Source organism: Athene noctua, chromosome 7 (genome assembly GCF_965140245.1).
Source record: "Athene noctua chromosome 7, bAthNoc1.hap1.1, whole genome shotgun sequence".
NCBI lineage: Eukaryota > Metazoa > Chordata > Aves > Strigiformes > Strigidae > Athene > Athene noctua.
In genome coordinates, this window is record NC_134043.1 from 42,348,220 (window position 1) to 42,366,392 (window position 18,173).

At 37.2% G+C, this 18,173-nt stretch overlaps 1 protein-coding gene across 4 annotated transcripts in view; it reads left to right on the forward strand.

Moving 5' to 3' along the window:
* Positions 1–18,173, forward strand: part of NBEAL1 (neurobeachin like 1) — an 86,937-nt gene that overhangs the window by 17,740 nt on the left and 51,024 nt on the right. For 3 of the 4 annotated variants that reach the window (XM_074911073.1, XM_074911074.1, XM_074911072.1), the window contains exons 3-10: positions 2,462–2,553; positions 7,996–8,157; positions 9,506–9,587; positions 9,777–9,904; positions 11,887–11,969; positions 14,141–14,226; positions 15,400–15,706; positions 16,663–16,769. In XM_074911073.1, coding sequence (XP_074767174.1) covers positions 2,462–2,553; positions 7,996–8,157; positions 9,506–9,587; positions 9,777–9,904; positions 11,887–11,969; positions 14,141–14,226; positions 15,400–15,706; positions 16,663–16,769 — 1,047 coding nt within the window. Of the gene's footprint in view, positions 1–2,461; positions 2,554–7,995; positions 8,158–9,505; positions 9,588–9,776; positions 9,905–11,886; positions 11,970–14,140; positions 14,227–15,399; positions 15,707–16,662; positions 16,770–18,173 lie in introns of those variants that run through there. The other variant, XM_074911075.1, reaches the window with a different exon arrangement.

Sequence of the window (18,173 nt, forward strand, 5' to 3'; positions counted from 1 at the left end):
AAGTAAGATAATTAGGAAAAATGAACAAGAAAATGCAGTAAAGGCAGTGGAAGTGAATAATCAGATAAGATGTATCTAGCTGAGGGTTTCATTTGGCACCTGTTGTCACAGTATCTGAACACATTTCATATCATTGATAGTGACAGTGAAATAAATTGTGTCTCTGATATTTCTTGCTTGAGTTAGAGGGGTCTTTAGGTGTACGGGGAAGAGTGAAGTCTAGAATGAGAAGGGGATTCCTGTGCTTTATAACTTCTGTACTTGCTGTGGAAAGGTGGTCTGAAGTTTTGCAGTGCTTCAGATTCTGGATTTTTGTTTTTATTTTACTTTGGTTGGTTTTGTGTTTTTTCCCTTGGGAGGCTCTTTTGTAGGTAGCTAGTTTTGCACTGACGTACTGTGCGTGTCCCTCTTTCTTGGTGACATTCTTTTACATTGACATTGCCCCAGAATACTCTGTGTGTAAGAGCTGTTTGCAGATTGCTCCTTGGTCTTAACATGGCAGGGAAATAAGCTGTTATTTGGGAACAACTGTGGTGACTAAAAGCAGCAAGCAAAAGGGTGGAGATACAGAAAAGGGTAAAGAGAAGGATGAATAAAAAAGATTAAAACTTCTGCAAAATTTTATAAATTATGGAGTAGATTTAGAAACAATTTAAAATCTATACTACTTCAGGAAATATTTTAAAGCTATTTTGAAAATTATTTATTACATAGAATGTGGGACTGGATGGATGTGTATTAATGGATGTGACTGTACAGTCCTATGTTAGCTATGGTCTGGCAGCTTGCTTCTGAAAATTAAGCAGCTTGAATTCTAAAATCAGACTATCTCAAATGGCATGTTTTGACAGAATTTTCCTGTGGTGGTTTGTGGTGGTCTAGTATCTGTCCTCCCTGCTGGCACAGTACCCAGCCCTGAGGAACTGCTGGTCACGAACAGAGTCTGTCAGCTCTACTAAGAACAAGTAGAAGCCTAAATTTAAATTCCTATATTTTTTATAGTTAGAATACACATCACATGAATGTATCCTCTTTTCTCCCATCTTGCTTTGAGCTTTCAGATGGTAAACAGCAAGAGTGACAGAAGAATGTATTAGAGGTTGTTCAGTTTCATTACACTAAAATGGCAGCAGCCACTGCCTCAGGCTTCTTAGGCTGCATTGATAATGACAGTTCATCTTCAGTCAAAAGACAATAAACTAATATACTGCAGTGAAGCTGAGTTTTACAGTGCTTGCACTAAAATTGAACTTGTTTTCCTTGATGATCCCAGGTGTGCTACTCCCACACTGTAGTAATCCAGTTCCAAGTGGATGGAGTGGAATTTTCTGTAAGAATAAGGAAAAAAAAAATTATTTTTTAAGCATCTTTTCCCAGCTCCCCAGGGGCAGATCATTTTCCTATGCAACTTTATATTGCAAGGTGGATCCTTCAGAGCATGTTCTTAATGTCCTTTGAATTTCTTCTATGTGAAAATATCCTGTTGTTCTTCTTATAATGGTCTGGAGTAAATGACAAATACAGGTGTTTTTGGAAACACAAAGCTTGGACATGATTTCAGGTTTAGGGTTACCAAACTCAGAGGTGACTTGTCTTACTGTCTTGGGTTTGCCAGGGTATGACCCTGAACATAACATTATAACAATGTGGCATAAGGTAAGCCTCATTATTAAAGCAGATGGATTAGTAGTTGCTAGAAGAAATATTTTTTTTCCTAGTGTTACCCCTGAGTTACCAACATCTGATTAGCCAAATACTTCTGGCATACACTTTACCTGTTGCTTTTGCAAGTCTTGTATGTTTGGTGATTCTTCAGGTTCTAGTATCTGTCCTCCCTGGTGGCATAGTACCCTGCCCTGAGGAACTGCTGGTCATGAACAGAGTCTGTGTGCTCTAAGAACATCTAGGAAGCCTAAATTTAAATTCTTACCTGTTTTATAGATATCTAGAATACAAGTCACAGGCTCTGCATTTTCTCTTGGAACACTTAATCTGGCTCTAGTCTGCTGTTAGCTGCCATATTGATCAATGAATGAATCAAAAAGCAAATTATTTTGCCATTAGGATTGTTGTTGGAGTTCTTGTTTAATTTTATAAGCTATAGAGACTGTTGTGTACTAATGTCAAGACTATAATATACTACCAATTTTGTAAAGCTGTATTTACTTACTCTGGAGAAGAAGTAAATACTGTTGGCAGGAGAAGTTAAAATGCTTTGGCATTGGTACCAGGAAGTGGAACCACATTAATGAATAGAGCAAGAATATCACATCAGCACAACATGGCTGAGAATTTCAAAGCACACAAGTTTTTTAATTTTACTTTGAAAAATGTACATATTCCCTGCCTTTTCCTGGTTGAAGTGCATTCAAGAAAAGCTTTCCGTTCAAGTTAGTCCTACAGAGTTGTTGATGGATGACCTTGAGTGCAATATTACCTAATGTTTTCTTCTTTTTTACAGAAAGATCCAGATTACCTGAAGCTCTGGTTGGATAGTTTTGTTTCTAGCTATGAACAGTTTCTGGATGTGGACTTTGAGAAGCTGCCAACTAGGTATGTAGAATTACAGACCTGTTCGTCTTTGATGCCTGAAACAGACCTGGCTGAGAGCCCAGTCTTGTTCAATGGCAACACTGCCTTTATACAAAAGAAAGATATTTTTTTTTTTTAGTTGTTGAGTGGCACTCCCATTATTTTTTTTTTTTTAGGTCAAGTTCAGTTGGGAGTGACGAAACTAGGCAAATACTGGTATTTGCATTATACCAGGAGATGGCATGGGTATTCACTTGTTCTTGCTCATATAAATATAATCATTATTCCTTGTGCATTTTGAAATAAGTATTCATTAAATGTTGCAAATGAAATAGTTAATATTAGTGTTTGGTATCTGTTTCAGCAGTGACTGAAGAGAAGTAAGACATAGGTAAAATTTTTGTAACTTTATTTCAGAGATTGCTTTAAGATTAAGGATGAGATTAAAATCTTAATGATAGACTTGGGCATCTTAGCTGAAAAGCTTTTAAAAATTAAAATATGCACAAATGATAGACTTGGAAGTGATTTCTGTGTTTGCATCCCTGAAGACTTCAGTTCAGGGCAAGAGTATTGCTGACTTCATTCGTGTTGCTGACCACGAGTTCTCAGATATAATCATGAGGCAGTATTGAAGTCTAATTTCAGAGTTCCAGTAGAGTTCCATGTTTAGTATTTTGAATTTGCTGTGTTCCAGGGGTTGTGTTTTCCAGACTAACTTTGCAAATAAGGAAGAGAAACTTAAGCACTGGATGTTTTCTCTTGCTTTTGAGAGGCTTGGATGAACTAATGGTTTAAAGAAAAAGCAAATGTTACAGAATTCAGAAATCATGAGAACTGGTGTCAGTATTATAGCTGATACTGCTGCTGGTGTTTGCACGCAAAAAATGGCTCCCCTTCCGTGATGGCTGCAGTCCAAGCTCTGTTGAAATCAATGGAAATTCTTTAATGGGCTTTGGATCAGATCCTGTTTGAAGTGTAAGTGATAGCCTGTACTGTTATGAGGAAATGAAGAACGCTGCAACTGGATCTCAGTGGATTAAAACTGGGCTTCTTGACTATTAAACTTTTCCTCATAATGTCTGTATGAATACAAAATATATAGTGCAATTACCAATAAGCAAGACCTTCAAATTAAATCTGTGCTCTTTCAGAAGATCTGGGGTTTTTTTTGCAGTGTCAAGAATGCATCTTACTATGTTTAGTTAAGGAAAAAGTTTATTCTTTGCCACAGGTTATCTTTTATGTTCTATTTAATACTGAAATCTGAACAGTGGAAGAGAAATATATCTTGGTACTTTAAGTTTTTTAGGTGGGTTTTAGTTTATGTGTGTTTTTTGTTTTTTGGGTTTGGTGGGGTTTTTCTAGCAATTTAACAAAAGATAAAAAACAACCATGAAGCTTACGTGTGTGAAACAATAGCAGCATCTTCATTGTGCTAAATGATGGTTTAGTGAGCATAAAATATTTTCAGAGGTTAATGACAGGATTAGTGATTTAGTCTGGAAGAATAGGCCCATGTGGATTTAGACGCATTTGTGTAACAGATGTAGAGAAAATGTATCAAAACAACATAGGGATGAAGGCAGATCATGCCTGTGCTTTGATGGCTGGATTAAAAATTACACATTTGAGAGCAGATATTAGAGTTAACAAAGAATTGCAGTTTCTGCCCATATTTGCATTTGTGAGATAATCAGGCACATGAAAAGTGGTATCTTTCTGGGGTTTGTCAATTTATATTGCAGGCATTTACATTGTGGAACTGTTATTACTGAGCCTGCAGAAAAGAACAAGTAGGTCAGTGTGGAACCACCAAATGCTGATTTCCAGTGACTCATCTCTTGGGGCCGTAGGACCCTGTGGACTCAACTTTTTTTACTGGAGTTGCTTATTAAATAATTCTGTCTTTTCATCTTGGAAATGATATATGATGCTAGCTGAAAGGAGAAACTGAGTGGACTACTGCTATTTTTTTTTTCCTTATATAAATCTTAGTATGCTTTACAGCTATATGTGTGGAAGACCTTGTGTACTGAAGGGCAAATGCCAGGAAATAACGAGAAACTGTTTAGGGAGAAGAAAGCTTGTCCAGACCGCTGGACAAAATTAACCTTTTAGAAGACAAGCATGAAGTTTTGTGTCAATGTAAAACATATGTGGTTTATTTAGCATCCAAGAAAACACCACTTTAAGAAATGTAATGAAACTGTTAGTGTTGGGTGTTTTTTTTCCTGAAAGAAGGCCTCTTAATTGGCACTGTTGCTTGCTGATTTAACTGATGAGTATTTCTTCTATAAATTAAAATATATAATTTCCTGAAATCTGCTTTGGAAATCTGAAAGATGCTACATCATGCAGAATTAGGAAATCTCTGAATACAGAGGATGAGTGTATCCAGCGGTATGATTTGACTGTAAGTAGAGCTTATACAGTTATGCAGCTTAGAGGCTTATACAGCTTCAGTTCTGCCTCCATCTTTGTGCATCTACCCTATATTTTTAAGTGAAGTGTTTCATTAATGGTGTTTTCAATTATTATACTGGAAAGATGAGGTGATTTTGCTGAAAAAGTGAAAATAACTAGGCTGACAGCTTTGAGCACTGAGCACAAAATTAGTGTACCTGTCCTTTCCCTAAAAACATTTATTCATCTCGTATGTATTGACTGTGAAAAGGATAAAACCTTTACCAGCTGGTTGGAGGTTTTTTGCCCTCTCATTGAAGGGGAGGAATTGTCATGTGTTTTAATACTTTTAGAAACAGCAAAGGCCTCCAGAGTGCTGTCATGGCCTTTTTCTGCTTTTGGTTTGCATGATCCTCGAGCAAAGGAGCTTAAAGGAAGCTCGTGCAAAGTACTGTAGAAACCGTACTTTGTTAATTTGTTGACATAAAACCCACATAAAAATGATGCAGGAATCATGATAGGAATGCTGATTACATGGTTTCATGGTCATTGAAAAGTGAAGCCTGGTTTATCTACAGCACTTTGTTCTAAAGTGCTTACCGCCTAAAGTGCTTACCACTGGTGGAGGAGAGGTTGAAAGTCCCGGTGTGTGAGTTTGAGCTGTAATAGGTGAAAATAATTTAGAGACTAATTTAACTTCTTTTCAAACACCTGAAATAGTGATTTATATTGCTGCATAGCCATGTCAATGTAACGCAAGGAAATAATAAATAAAAAAAAACCCAAGTGTGTCGAGGTCTTTCTCATATTTTTGAGGTAGGGTAGCAGCAGTCAAATAAGAATGTCAGTTAAGGTATGAATTTTGAGATTTTTTTTGTTTTTCTTCCTTTTGAATTACTTAGTTTATGCAGTTAGTCTTGTGGACATGTAGCATCAGTTTTCCCCGACAAGTTTAACTTTTAGATTTTTTGTGGTGATGCAGTATTAATTTGTGCTGGGATGAAAAGAAGTTTGATTTTTTTAATAAATGTTTATTCATATGCTCTATACGGTATTCAGTTTGAGTAATCCTGATTAGTATTTCTTGTGCCAGTCTAGCATGAGGCAGTAAATTCTCATGGATTGTGCAATAGCACAGACAGGCAGCTACTGCAGAGAAAACATTCTTTGGGATGTGAGGCATGAAGGGTATGCTGTTTGCTCTCTTGTAAAGCATTTTATGGTCTTACTGAAAAAGACTTGTTGGCCATTTTAGGGAAATTACTTCTGGATATATGATTTCAGTTGTCAAAAGTCATGGTCTTCCGAATACAGAGATAATGAGTTATCAGATTATGAGGAGCTGTGCTTTATAGTCGCAGAGGGTATGGATCTGCTGGCATCTTGAGGGGTGAAGCTGCTCACAGGAATTAAAATTTCTTTCTTGCCAGTTGTGTTGGAAAAAAAACCCAATCACTCTCAGTTTTGTGGTTAGTGTTTCTATTAGCTTGGAACCTAGACTCTATAAAATTTGTGTTAAAACTTTCTGAATCCCTTGATTCCTGTATTTCACGATCTGAAAAGCAAATTGCACAAGAGGCAAGGGAATGAACAGTATTTGGTCCTCTGTATACATATGGGTAACACTTGTTTTCGAGGACATGGGAGCTTGCTGTCACTTATAACTGTCTAGCTGTTTTACTGTTAGGTCTGTTTTTCCTTTCTATATAGCCTTCCTTTTCAGCTTTAGAAGCTAAATAATGTAGTGTTCCCCATTTCCCTCAAATAATCAGTATCACAGTGCTTAGTGTCAGTCATTGCATTTCTCCACACTTTTTCTTATGCAGATGTATGTATGTAAGTGTAATATTAGTGACTTTTTGAGCTAGCTGAATTTTTTGTTTTATTTTTTCCCCTGGCTTTGGCCATGGTTGAAGGCTTTTGTAAGCTGTAAGGCTCTTGCTTGTGTCTTCGTTTTTCCTGTGTACAGTTCATAGAGAATGTATCAGGGTAAACAGCTGATGCCAGAGGCAAACTCTCTTTAGTATGTGCAACAGCCTTCATCCCAGAGAATGTTCTAACACATCTACATATTTCTACACTGCTGCTGAAATGGGATTCTGTATGGCTGTTCCTGGAGCATTGGCTTAGTTACTGGCTTTATTTGTGATTTTTTTCTTTTTTCTTTTCTTCTTTTGGTTCTCACTGGTGTGTTTCTAAAAACGTTTCAGTTTAGTAAAAACAATAGGAAAGAGTACGTAATGTTCTTCAGGGCCAGCTTGGTAGAGTTGTTACATTTAACACCAACACAACAGTCTTTGTCTCCTAAAAATAATTAGAAGGCAGAAAAAACTTATTTCCTGGGTTAATGATATCCAGAAACTGATGAGGATGGGTCAGCTTTCAATGCAAAATCTGTGTTCCAAAAGTCAGGTTGATTTTTTTTTTTTTTTTTTTTTTGAGAGAGCTCCCTCTCCTGTGCATTCAGACCCTGATTTTCAAGTCTTCCTTTGTTTAATACTATTGTGAGCAGCTTTCTTTTTGTATTTAATCTTATTTTGTACATGTTTTTGCAATTCATGTAAGAAAGATATTAATTTCTCTGTGGATGAATACCAGCTGGGCTTCAATAACTACTTAATAATTGGCATCTCATTTATTTGGACACTTTTAATCTTCAGTAGAAAGTTGAAAATGTTCTCCTTGTGTTTAGTTTTCACATTTCATTCCATTGTGGCCATCTCTTTCCTTATTTAGGGATTTCCCAGGCTACGCGTTTATCTGCTGAAGATCATGCAGTTTCTGTGTGGCAGTTAAGGCAGATCATTGCATGAAGGAGCCTTTAGGAACCCACTTAATGAATTTTTAACACCTTTTTTCAATGCAGTTCATTACCGGGGAAAAGGAACCTCAAGCTGGCATATTGCCACCAAGCATTTCCTTGTGGTTCATTAGAAAAGTGTGAGCCATCAGTTCAGAAGCCTTTCTTATATAGGCTTATTGGAATGAGCACATTGAAATTATTGGTAACATGTCACTTGCATGATTAACAATCTTCTGTGTGGTTTTTCTCTTTAGGGTGGATGACATTCCTCCAGGAATATCACTGCTTCCTGATAACATTCTTCAGGTCCTTAGGCTACAGCTGCTACAGTGCGTGCAGAAAATGTCAGATGGACTAGAAGAGCAGCAGCAGGCTCTGTCACTTTTACTTGTGAAATTCTTTATCATACTTTGCAGGTATTTGTTCTGATTGTTACCTCTGCAAGGCTATTGTTTTGTTTCAGAAATCTTGATGCAACCTATAAATAGAGATTCTAATGGCACATGCAGTGTAATTTGACACTTCCCAATAGGAATGGAAAATGGAGAAATGCCATTTCTCATAGTCTTCAAAATAAAGGAAGAAAGAATAAAAGAGAGGAGAATAGTGCAATTTTAGAATTTAATAAAATTTAGAATTTTAGCAATAATGTTTGCCATGAGAACTGGAATAGAAGGGGATTAGACACTAAATTTCTTGAAATTACATAAGATTTATCTATGGGAATTCAAGATATGGTATATCTGGTATAAGAAATACTTTTAAAAGAAAAGGCACACTTAACAAGTTTTGGATATGAAATGACTCGAGAGACAATTGTACAGGAAGAACCGTTTCACATTCTTAACATGCTTATAATGCCATAAACAGCTTAGGAAACTGTCTTATTACACTATTAATGCAACTGGCTTCTCAAACTTTTGCCTTATTCTGTAATTCTTTTGAGGCACGTGAATAAACTGGTTTTAGGGTTCCATTCCTCACTATTTCTTCAGTTTTCTGTTGTAAGCTGCATTAAGAGAAGAAGGTGATAAAATGTAATAGGGAATCTCCTTTTCTGAGGAGTATTTGGAACAGCTTTTTTTGAGTCCTTTGGCTCTCCTTATCCCTGAAACAGTACAAAGGGCTGTTGGGCAGTGTTAACCTATCCATGAATAGTGGTGGTAATGTGTTTATGAATTACAAACTGTTACTGGTCTTACTTAATTGCTGAAAAGTTCTCCTTATGTCATCACTTCAGTATCTGATCCTTGTGACTTGTCCTTAAGACTGAGAAATAACACGTGCATGCTGTTTCTTTGTTGTTGATTTATTTGTGTTCTAAAATAATCTTAGATGTTTGTGCTCCTGGGAGAATTAAAGTGAATAAATGCTTCTAGGTAATATGTTTGCTCAAGTTTTTGAAAGTGTATGCAGCAGTAATGTGGGAGGAGTGGAAGTTACTGTCTTTGTTATCAGATGCCTTTTCTGAGCTTTCTATTTAGAGTGTCCTGGGAATATGCTTAACCTCTGAAACCCCGAATTCCAGATGGAATTGGCCTACAGCAGAGTGGCTCAGGCCTTTCTTTTCCTTCCTGTTTGAAGAAAACTTGAGCTCTGTTACTGTTACAAACATTTGAGTACATGCAGTCTTTTGGAGAGTATGTTTGAAATGCCGATATACTTTTGTATGATGATAGATAGGACACTAAAACAAACATTGTTTGAACTAGCCTCAAATGGTACACTGTGTACATTTCTGTGGTTTTTATGTTGTCTTCATAGAAATTTGGCTAATGTGGAGGAGATTGGGATGTGTTCATACATTAACCATGTTATCACCATGACTACGTTATACATTCAACAGGTATGTGGTTAACAATTCTCATCTGTTATTTTTGCCATCTGATACTTATTGCTCCAGCTTGCATGATCTGCTTTTTCAATAATAGTGTGTGGGGAACAGTTTGTGGGCTCAGAACTGTTCTGGAGAAGATCAAGATTAATTTTCAACTTCTAGAAAACTTCTGACCACAGCTTTCTTTTTTTCCCTCAGTTAAAAAGCAAAACAAAAGAAAAAGAAGTGGCAGATCAGACCCCCATAGAAGAATTTGTGAGACATGCATTGGCTTTTTGTGAAAGTCTCTATGATCCATATCGAAACTGGAGGCAGCGAATTGCAGGGTATGTGTGAACTAGGACAGGATTATACATACTGTGGTTTATTGTAATTTTAGCTAAATATGTAAAGTTTCTGACAGAACTACTGCTGCCTGATGTCAAACTAAACTAAAAAGTAGTTACATGTATATTCTGCTGTTGCATTTTTACAACTGTTAGCCCTTGATACTGTTTTTTAGTTTAGTTTTGTTTTGTTTTGTTTTTTCCCCAAGATAACACTCTTCAGAATAGCATTAATGAAATAGTTTTTCTACCAAAATTAACATCACAAAGCAGGTGTACTGGAAGGTGAATTTCATTGCCACCAAAGTTGTCAGGGTACTAATACCTCCTGTTCCATTTAGTGGAAAGCTGAGTTTGTGAGGCTTTTTGAAAGGTGAGAGTTAGAGCCAAGAAATCAGCTTTCTAAGCTGCTTAATTTCTGTCATTCTAGACACAGGCTCTGTTCTTTGAAACTGCTAGTGATTCACTTTATCTGCTATAACTGGCTCTTCAGAGACCTCTTAAAAATTTCTGTGAGACCTTTTTCATGTCTTCCCTTAATAGCCCCAAATTAATTACAGTAATGTTAAATGTATATAGTCTTTTACAGTTCATGTGTTTTTCTGCTGTGTGTAACAAGGGCTGAAGTTGTTGTTTGCTCCTTGCTGCCTTCATTCAAAGCCACTTTTCCTTTAGGTCCTCGATTTTATTTCCATAAAGACCATTTTGACATGCATCAAATACTGGACCTGTGCATGCATATAATTAAAGGCATAGAGAGATCATATCTCATGTTACCTAGTCTTGTAAAACCTCAGGTCCATTCCCACAGCATACAAATATTGTGCTAGCTCTATAACTTGCATTTGTCCAGCAAGTCATTTGTCTGACTGTGCAGAGTGAGGATCACATAGCTGTGACTTTGGCTGCTGGGGTTTCTTTGTTGCTTGACACCTGCAGTATGCCTAACACTGCATGGACTGCAAGTTTCATGAGGCTGTTATGGAAACAAAAGGTAGTATTCTCAATAACGGCTTAAATCATTGTGCACAAAGTTTTAAGCAGCATGTAAGGATCATAACTTTTGGTATTTTTTGTGCAACATGAGAATTCCCCTTTTCTAGGACTGAGTATGAATTGGCACCAGTTCTCACATATGGCTTGCCAGCACACTGGTAAGCTGTTTTCACATTCAGTGTAGGTAATGCCAGCGCATCTCATGCTATTTTAGGTAGAGTATTCGTACTCAAAAGCAGTAAATTTGCAACCGATGAGGGTGCAGAATTTGTCAATGAATTAATATAATCACACCACGAGAAGTGTTATGCTTTTGGAAACTGGGTATGATTTAAATACCTTTTTAATATTAAATTTGAGGATAATACTAAGAGGTGTATTTGGTTGTAGCTGACCAACATGAAGGTCCTCCCATTGCTTTCTCCTTTGAAAAACTGGCCCATTTTTCTAAACTGATGGAACAAGGAAGCCAAGAGGAATGGGGTAGGCAGACCTGGTTGAATAAGGGCAAAAGAAGTTATTGAAGATCACAGTATAGATATGTTTGAAAAGAAGTTTATATGTGTATCGGTAGAATTAGATCCCTTTAATTTGATGGTGGGTCCCCCCGCCCCAGTGAACCCATAATAACGTTTTGTGTCCATTTCAAATTGCATGCTTAAGAAATTTGGCAGTCTAGCTGGGAGCTTGGTTACAGTAAGTAAGGACTAAATAACAGATTGCTGGCTTTTTTTTTTTTCTTTAAATTATACCATATTGTAAAAAATTAAGGTGTTTCTAGGAGCAGCACAGTAAATATGGGATTAGCTATGGTTCATTGTTTCAGGATGAAATACTACTTTACTATTTCTTTGATCCTGTAGGCAAAACATAACTTCTGATTTTTGGCAGTGTTTTCTATTATGAAGTCATAAATTAGTAATTAAGTCATAATCAAAGGTATCATATCTAATTTCTTGGGTGTGTCTTTTTTAATGTAATTGCAGACGCTTCCTTAGTACAGTTGAAAGGAGCAGACAGAAATATAAACCAGCTTCCCTCACTGTTGAGTTTGTCCCTTTCTTTTACCGTAAGTATTATCAACAGCATGTTTAAAAAAATTATCTTTGGAGGAGTGAACCTAGTGATTCCAAATCCCTTTCCCCTAAGAATGTAAAAGCCCCTTGGTCTCTGAGGCTGAAGTGGGTTGCTTTGTTTGCTTGTTTTTTGCTCTGACCATCACCATCTTGCCATTCTTGCTCATCTTTGAAAGCCTGGGGTTTTTCAGACATTCATTCGTGGTTTAATAGAATTGGTTCTGTGAATTGCTAACTTTCCCATTTATTAGGGTACATATAGTGATTGCACATAAGATCCCTGTAGCGACTGTCATGATAACTCACATGCAAAAATAATCTTAGGAAAGTGTTTATGCATTTTGTCTCTAATATTATTTAACATCTAGAAAGAAGAAAACTTTGTGCTATCCAACCAGCAAATGTTCCTTGGACTGCAGTTTGGGAAACTGCTCTGTTTTGTCTCTGGTTAAGTCATTAAATATCGTGATGGCTACCTTGGAATTCATGTGTTCTTACCATTACAGATTGGCTGTGTGGAAAAGGAGAACTTAATGTGCCCATGTCCTGTGCTTAAATCTTGAGAAGATGGGGTGCCCAGATAGTTTGCCAGTTTAGCACACCGAAGTGACAGTGCCAACAGAATTGAAGCAGAAAGAATATGCTGGAGGGATGGGAGTATGAGTGAAATCAGCCCTTCTTGCTGTTATTTGTTAACGCAGCTTTAATTGAAAATAAAAACGGAAGGTTCTATTTCTAGAGTGGTAGCATTTATGAATTTGATTTCTCTAGGTTTCGGTCACATACTACTGTTCCTTGAGATTCCCTCTCTGTATGTAAAATAGGCTGATGCCAGTAAAATGATACTATCTTTGTGCCAGAGCACTGGAAACACGCTCTAAAGGCTGCCACTGAGGAATGTCATCTGCAGGTTCAGAAATTACTAATTAGCTGGCAGATACTCATCTGTTGGTTGGCCAACTGGCAGGAAAGACAGAACAAGAAGTTGTCGAGTATGTGCTTTAGACGTTCTGCCATGACAGCACTAATTTGAGGCTTTTTTGGTCTACCCAGCCAATGATTTATTCACAATCTGCTAGGTGCTGCTCTTTTGAATTTGTCTGAGGTTCCCCAAAAGATTTAGAGGCTGCAAGTCAAGGGACTGTTGGAACTAGCAGACTAACAGTGTGATCACTGAAGTTTTGTTTCTGTTGAAGACCAGATGTAAAAAACAGCTGTGCAATTATCTTTTAAAACAGGCTTATACATTCAGTATATAGTCAGAAATCTTACTGGCCAGTGGTTGGTAATTGTCTTAAAGGTTACATAATTATTTTAATGAATAGAAAATTCTTTAATTTTCAGTTTCTGTTGTTTGTTTAAAATCTCAGTTTTTACAAACTCAAGTCGTTATCAGTTCTATCTCATAAAGTTATGGGAAGTTTTAAGATGGTTAATTCCAAATAAAATAATCCTTTGTAGTTTGTTGCAGCTACTTTGAGTTTAGTGTTATTGCCATAGCGACAGTGTCCAGGTTATATGTATTGCTAAGAAGAGTTCCTGAGGCTGTTCATAACGTAATTTGTATCAGATATGGCATGAGAAGAGATGCAGGATAATTGTCTTTTAAAGACACTACTTCTAGAAAGGTTACAGACCTGCACAGTCTTCCCTGGGAAGTTTGGCTTAAAGGGAACAAGCTCGGGGACTGTGTTTCTGAGCTACCCGCACTGCATATGCCGTTAGACTTTCTGTGCCAAAATTGCTCTAACCTTTGCCATGCTTGCTAATGGCTTGCACATTAGCATGTCCTTTTATTTCTCATCAGTATGGACAAAATGGGCTCATTTAACATTATGGATCAGACTGACAGTTGTTTATAGTTCTGCCAGCCTGCATGAAAAGACTTATGCAGGCTGAAGGTCTGGCCCTGTGAATTCCTGATCAATGTGGTCTTGTCATGTTACTTTTATGATGATGTAATTGATGTGTTTGTGTCTGATTTATGTAAAAGAAAGTGGAGATGATATAGATTTTTTTATTTATTTTTTTTTAAATTTGCATGACGAGAAGCATGAGCTTTCTTTAATTCTTCTGTTTGGTGGGTTTTTTTGAGAGGAAAAACTTTGTATAATTTATACGACCAAAGTAAGGAATCCTCCTTCTTTTTATTTACTCCAATCAGAATGCTTTCAAGAAAGTGAACATCTCAAGGAAAGCCTAAAATGTTGCTTGCTGCATCTCTTTGGAGCTATTGTGGCTGGTGGTCAGGTAAGGAAGTTCCAAGTTCTTTTCAGCTGCTGAAGCCTCCAAATGCCTGTTCATCATTTAAGGCCTATAAATACCCCAATCCCCATAAATGAGAAGAATTTGTTTGTCTTATGGAGTTCGGGATCATTCTGTGCCGTAGTATCTAAATGCTAAAAGCTAGGTCGTGCTTTCAAGCAAAGTCAACATCCATTGTCTTGTCTCACTTCTGTAATGTGTTACTTAGTCTGGTCACAAGCAAATGTTCATTCTGATGATTCAGAAGAGAGAGCATTTTTAAATGTCGGAAGCAGCAAAGCCAGGCACTGCTCCACCTGGGAAGGCAAGCTGAGACTAAGCATGATGATCAGGCAGACAGAGGCAGCTGACTTCACTGACAAAAGGTGCAGTCTCACTATACGAGGTGATCAGAGCACGTCTGGTGGTAGTAACTAGGATCTACCGGCCCAAATCGCTAGACAAGTAGTGATGAAGCCTGAGATTAAGCCAGGAAGTCTGGTCAGCACATCAGTGTGAGGATTTGGTCTGATGATGGTAACTAGGGCCGGTCAAGGGTCCAGGCCCATGTGACTGAGGCAGGTCTAAGGTCAAGCTGGGCAGTCAGGTCTGTGGGTCAGGTTCAAGACAGTACATGGTCAGGCATAGACATGGCTACAGCGTAGCTCAGGCAGGTAAAAGGTTGAGAGCCACAGCTTGAATGCAGCTCCCTAGAGAAGTCAGGGAGTCCCTGATAAGGCTCTGAAAAGTCTCAACAAGGCCGGGCTCAGGGCCCAGACAAATGTTTTCTACTTATTATGTTGTTTTCAAAAATGTCTAAGTGTCATGAATCTTACGATCTAAAATGAAAATTCAAGTGAAGGTTTACCTAGGATTAGCAGTTTATCAAGGCTACCTTATAAAAATTTTATAATATGCATTTAAATTATATTTCCTTTTCCCTATAAGCATTCTCTTTGAAAAAGAAAGCCTAGTTAAGTGAAAAGATGGGATGCATTTTATCTGTGGCCATCAATATGATCTAAGGAGAATGTTTCATATTTATTTAACAATTACAGGAAATTAACAGATGTAATACTTGTTTCATGATTCAGATAGAAACTGCTAGTTTAAAGAGGTTTGATTTTGTTGAATTTAGTCTTTTTTCCTTAATCACTTCTTTTCCCCCATGGGTTTCAGCGGAATGCTCTTCAAGCAGTATCTCCTGCCACCATGGAAGTCTTGATGCGTGTTTTAGCAGACTGTGACAACTGGGATGACAGGAGCCCCGAGGAAGTGAGCAGGAAGGCAGAGCTGACTCTGAAGTGCCTGACAGAAGTTGTCCATATCCTTCTAACCAGCAGTTCTGACCAGCGACAAGTGGAGACGAGTACAATATTGGAGAACTATTTCAAGTTGCTTAATTCAGACCATTCAGCTTTACCTAATCCAAGGCGATGCAGGAAGTGGGAGAGCAGGTTCATAGCACTACAGATCCAAATGCTGAGTGAGTACCCCATTGTGCAGTTCCTTTAAATATCTCTTGATAATAAGTCTGAAGCAAGTAATGATAGAACCCTGATAGTGATATAACAGAATGTTCTACCAAAAAATGTTCACTTGGCTAAGCAACTGAAAAATTTCAAACATTTCTTCATTGACGTTACTTTAGATGTATTCTTGTTTAATCATTCAATACAAAAAACCCAGAGGAAACTGTATCGGATTGCTACCATTTAACCAGAGTGTCAAGGTTCATGGACTGCCAGTCTATTAAAAAAAACCCTTTTGCTAGGGAGCAGATAACAGCCATCAGCAGCTTAATTGCAGAATTAGATGGGCCTGCAATAAAATACCCATGTTGTGGCTGTTTTGTGATAGTTTGCTTTTCAAATGGCATTATTGTAAATGTTGGCCAGAAGTGATGGTCTGAAACAGTTGCATTAAAGTCACTGCATAAGAATTCAGGATTTGGAATTTTTTCCACTCTGTTGTTCAGAATGGGAAATATAAATAAAGGTATTTCTTTTCCCAAACTTTCAAGAAAAATGTGGAGTAGTCCTGAGGCAAGGAAGAATGCTTACAGTGTAAGGCTGCTGTAGAACGCGGAATAATTGCTTTGATGAGGAAGCATTTGTGTGCTTTAAATAAAAGACATGCTGCTTATGTACTTACAAATGCCACTGACTTTAAACAGACCCCCAAAGCAATCAAAGATACTCAGTAGCTGAATTTTCCTTCAGATATAGTAGGTTATGTGATCATTTTTACAACATCAAAATGTTTAGTTTTAGGCCTGCTGCTCTGTGCTTAAAACGCACATCATTCTTGATCAAAGAATTCTCAGCACATAGTTTGTTGTATAACTTTTTCCCCATGTTTTTTATGTAATGTGCAGAAAAAATGCTCGATGGTTTTGGGAATTGTTTTGTCTTTGATGCCAGTTCTGTTTTAATTTTATAGATACCATCACAGACATGTTAGACTGCACAGATAGGCCTGTTCTGCAGGCAATTTTCCTTAACAGTAACTGCTTTGAGCATCTCATTCGACTGTTGCAGAACTGCAAGGTAAATTTTCCCTTATCAGCATATCTTTAATAATAAACGTCTCTTGTAATATTGAAGGTATATTAATTACCTTTATATCTTCCTTCTGAATTAGTTGCAATTTTATAGTGTCTACATACTGGAAGTTAAACTTTGGGTCGGTTAGAGCCACTAATGCCATGAAAGATCTGAAAGATCCAAGTTGCTCTGAAATTTTTTTTTTTTTCCAGTGAAGTAGAGGTGTTTCTTGTCTGTCTTGGTTAAAGCAATTAATGCTTACTTGAGTCTTCAGCAAAATACCTTTACAGACCCTGCTCAGTCTCTTAAAATCTGTTAAGGTTGTAACTGGAATCAATTCCCCCCCCACCACCTTTTTTGTTTGGTTTATTTTTTATATTCTGTCACTGGATTACTAGGAAGTCACTTAAAGCTGCTGCCAGATGGAGGTCTGAATTCTAATTTGAGAGGCATATTTTTCCATTTAAAAAAAAAAAAAAACAACCCTTGCTGGTGTGCCTTAAAGTGTTTCAAAATATTTGAGTCTTGTGTAGCTGACATAAAACATGAGCTCAAGCTGTTACAAATGTTCTTTGATTGTTCTTTTCCTTCTACATAAGATTTAGTGTTTACATAGATGTTGTGTTTTCATCTCAGTCCTAGATGGTCATAATTTGCAAGCTAGTGTCTTCCACTGATTGCTTTCTAGATTTCATTTTCCCCTGTGCAAAAGAACATAAATAATGATGTAACTCTGTGGAATATTTTACTTATCTTTGTGTGATATGTTGGTAGCGTAGCTATTTTGAGATTTTTCTAATGCTAGATAATCTAATGCTAGCTACGGTATGCAATTTGATTCAAATCCATTTAGATTTTGGATTAGAACATATTTCAGTACAGTAATATATTAAAAATAAATGTGTTTGGATTACGTCTTAAATGTAGTTATAATTAGTGGGAGAATGTCAGCTGACCTGAAGTGGTTTGAATAGTGTTTGTAGTTTATCTCCTGAAATACATTGTTTGACCTTTCCATTCCCCTCCTCTGGGAATCTGTGCCTATTTTTGTACTGACCTTGTACTCTATAAGAAATTTCTTTAGTTTCTTCTTAAATCATCAAGCAGTGTGATGTTTACCTGTTTATGGAGACCCTAGCTATGTTCTGGCTTTCTTATAAACAACTGGTGGAATTTAAGCAAGCAGGAACTGCTACTCCATTTCTGCAGTTTGCTCCTTTTATTCTTATTCTGCCTGTACGTATGGCATAAGTTAGGCTTTTTTGAGGGATTTTTCCTGTGACGCAGTCTCACATATTAGTGTGATTGGTTGAATATCTATGCTGCCAGTTTACTACATAGGTTTTTGTTAACCTTTCACAGTCCAAATACTCCCAAGGATGAGAAGTAGGGCCAGGGTAGAAGCTG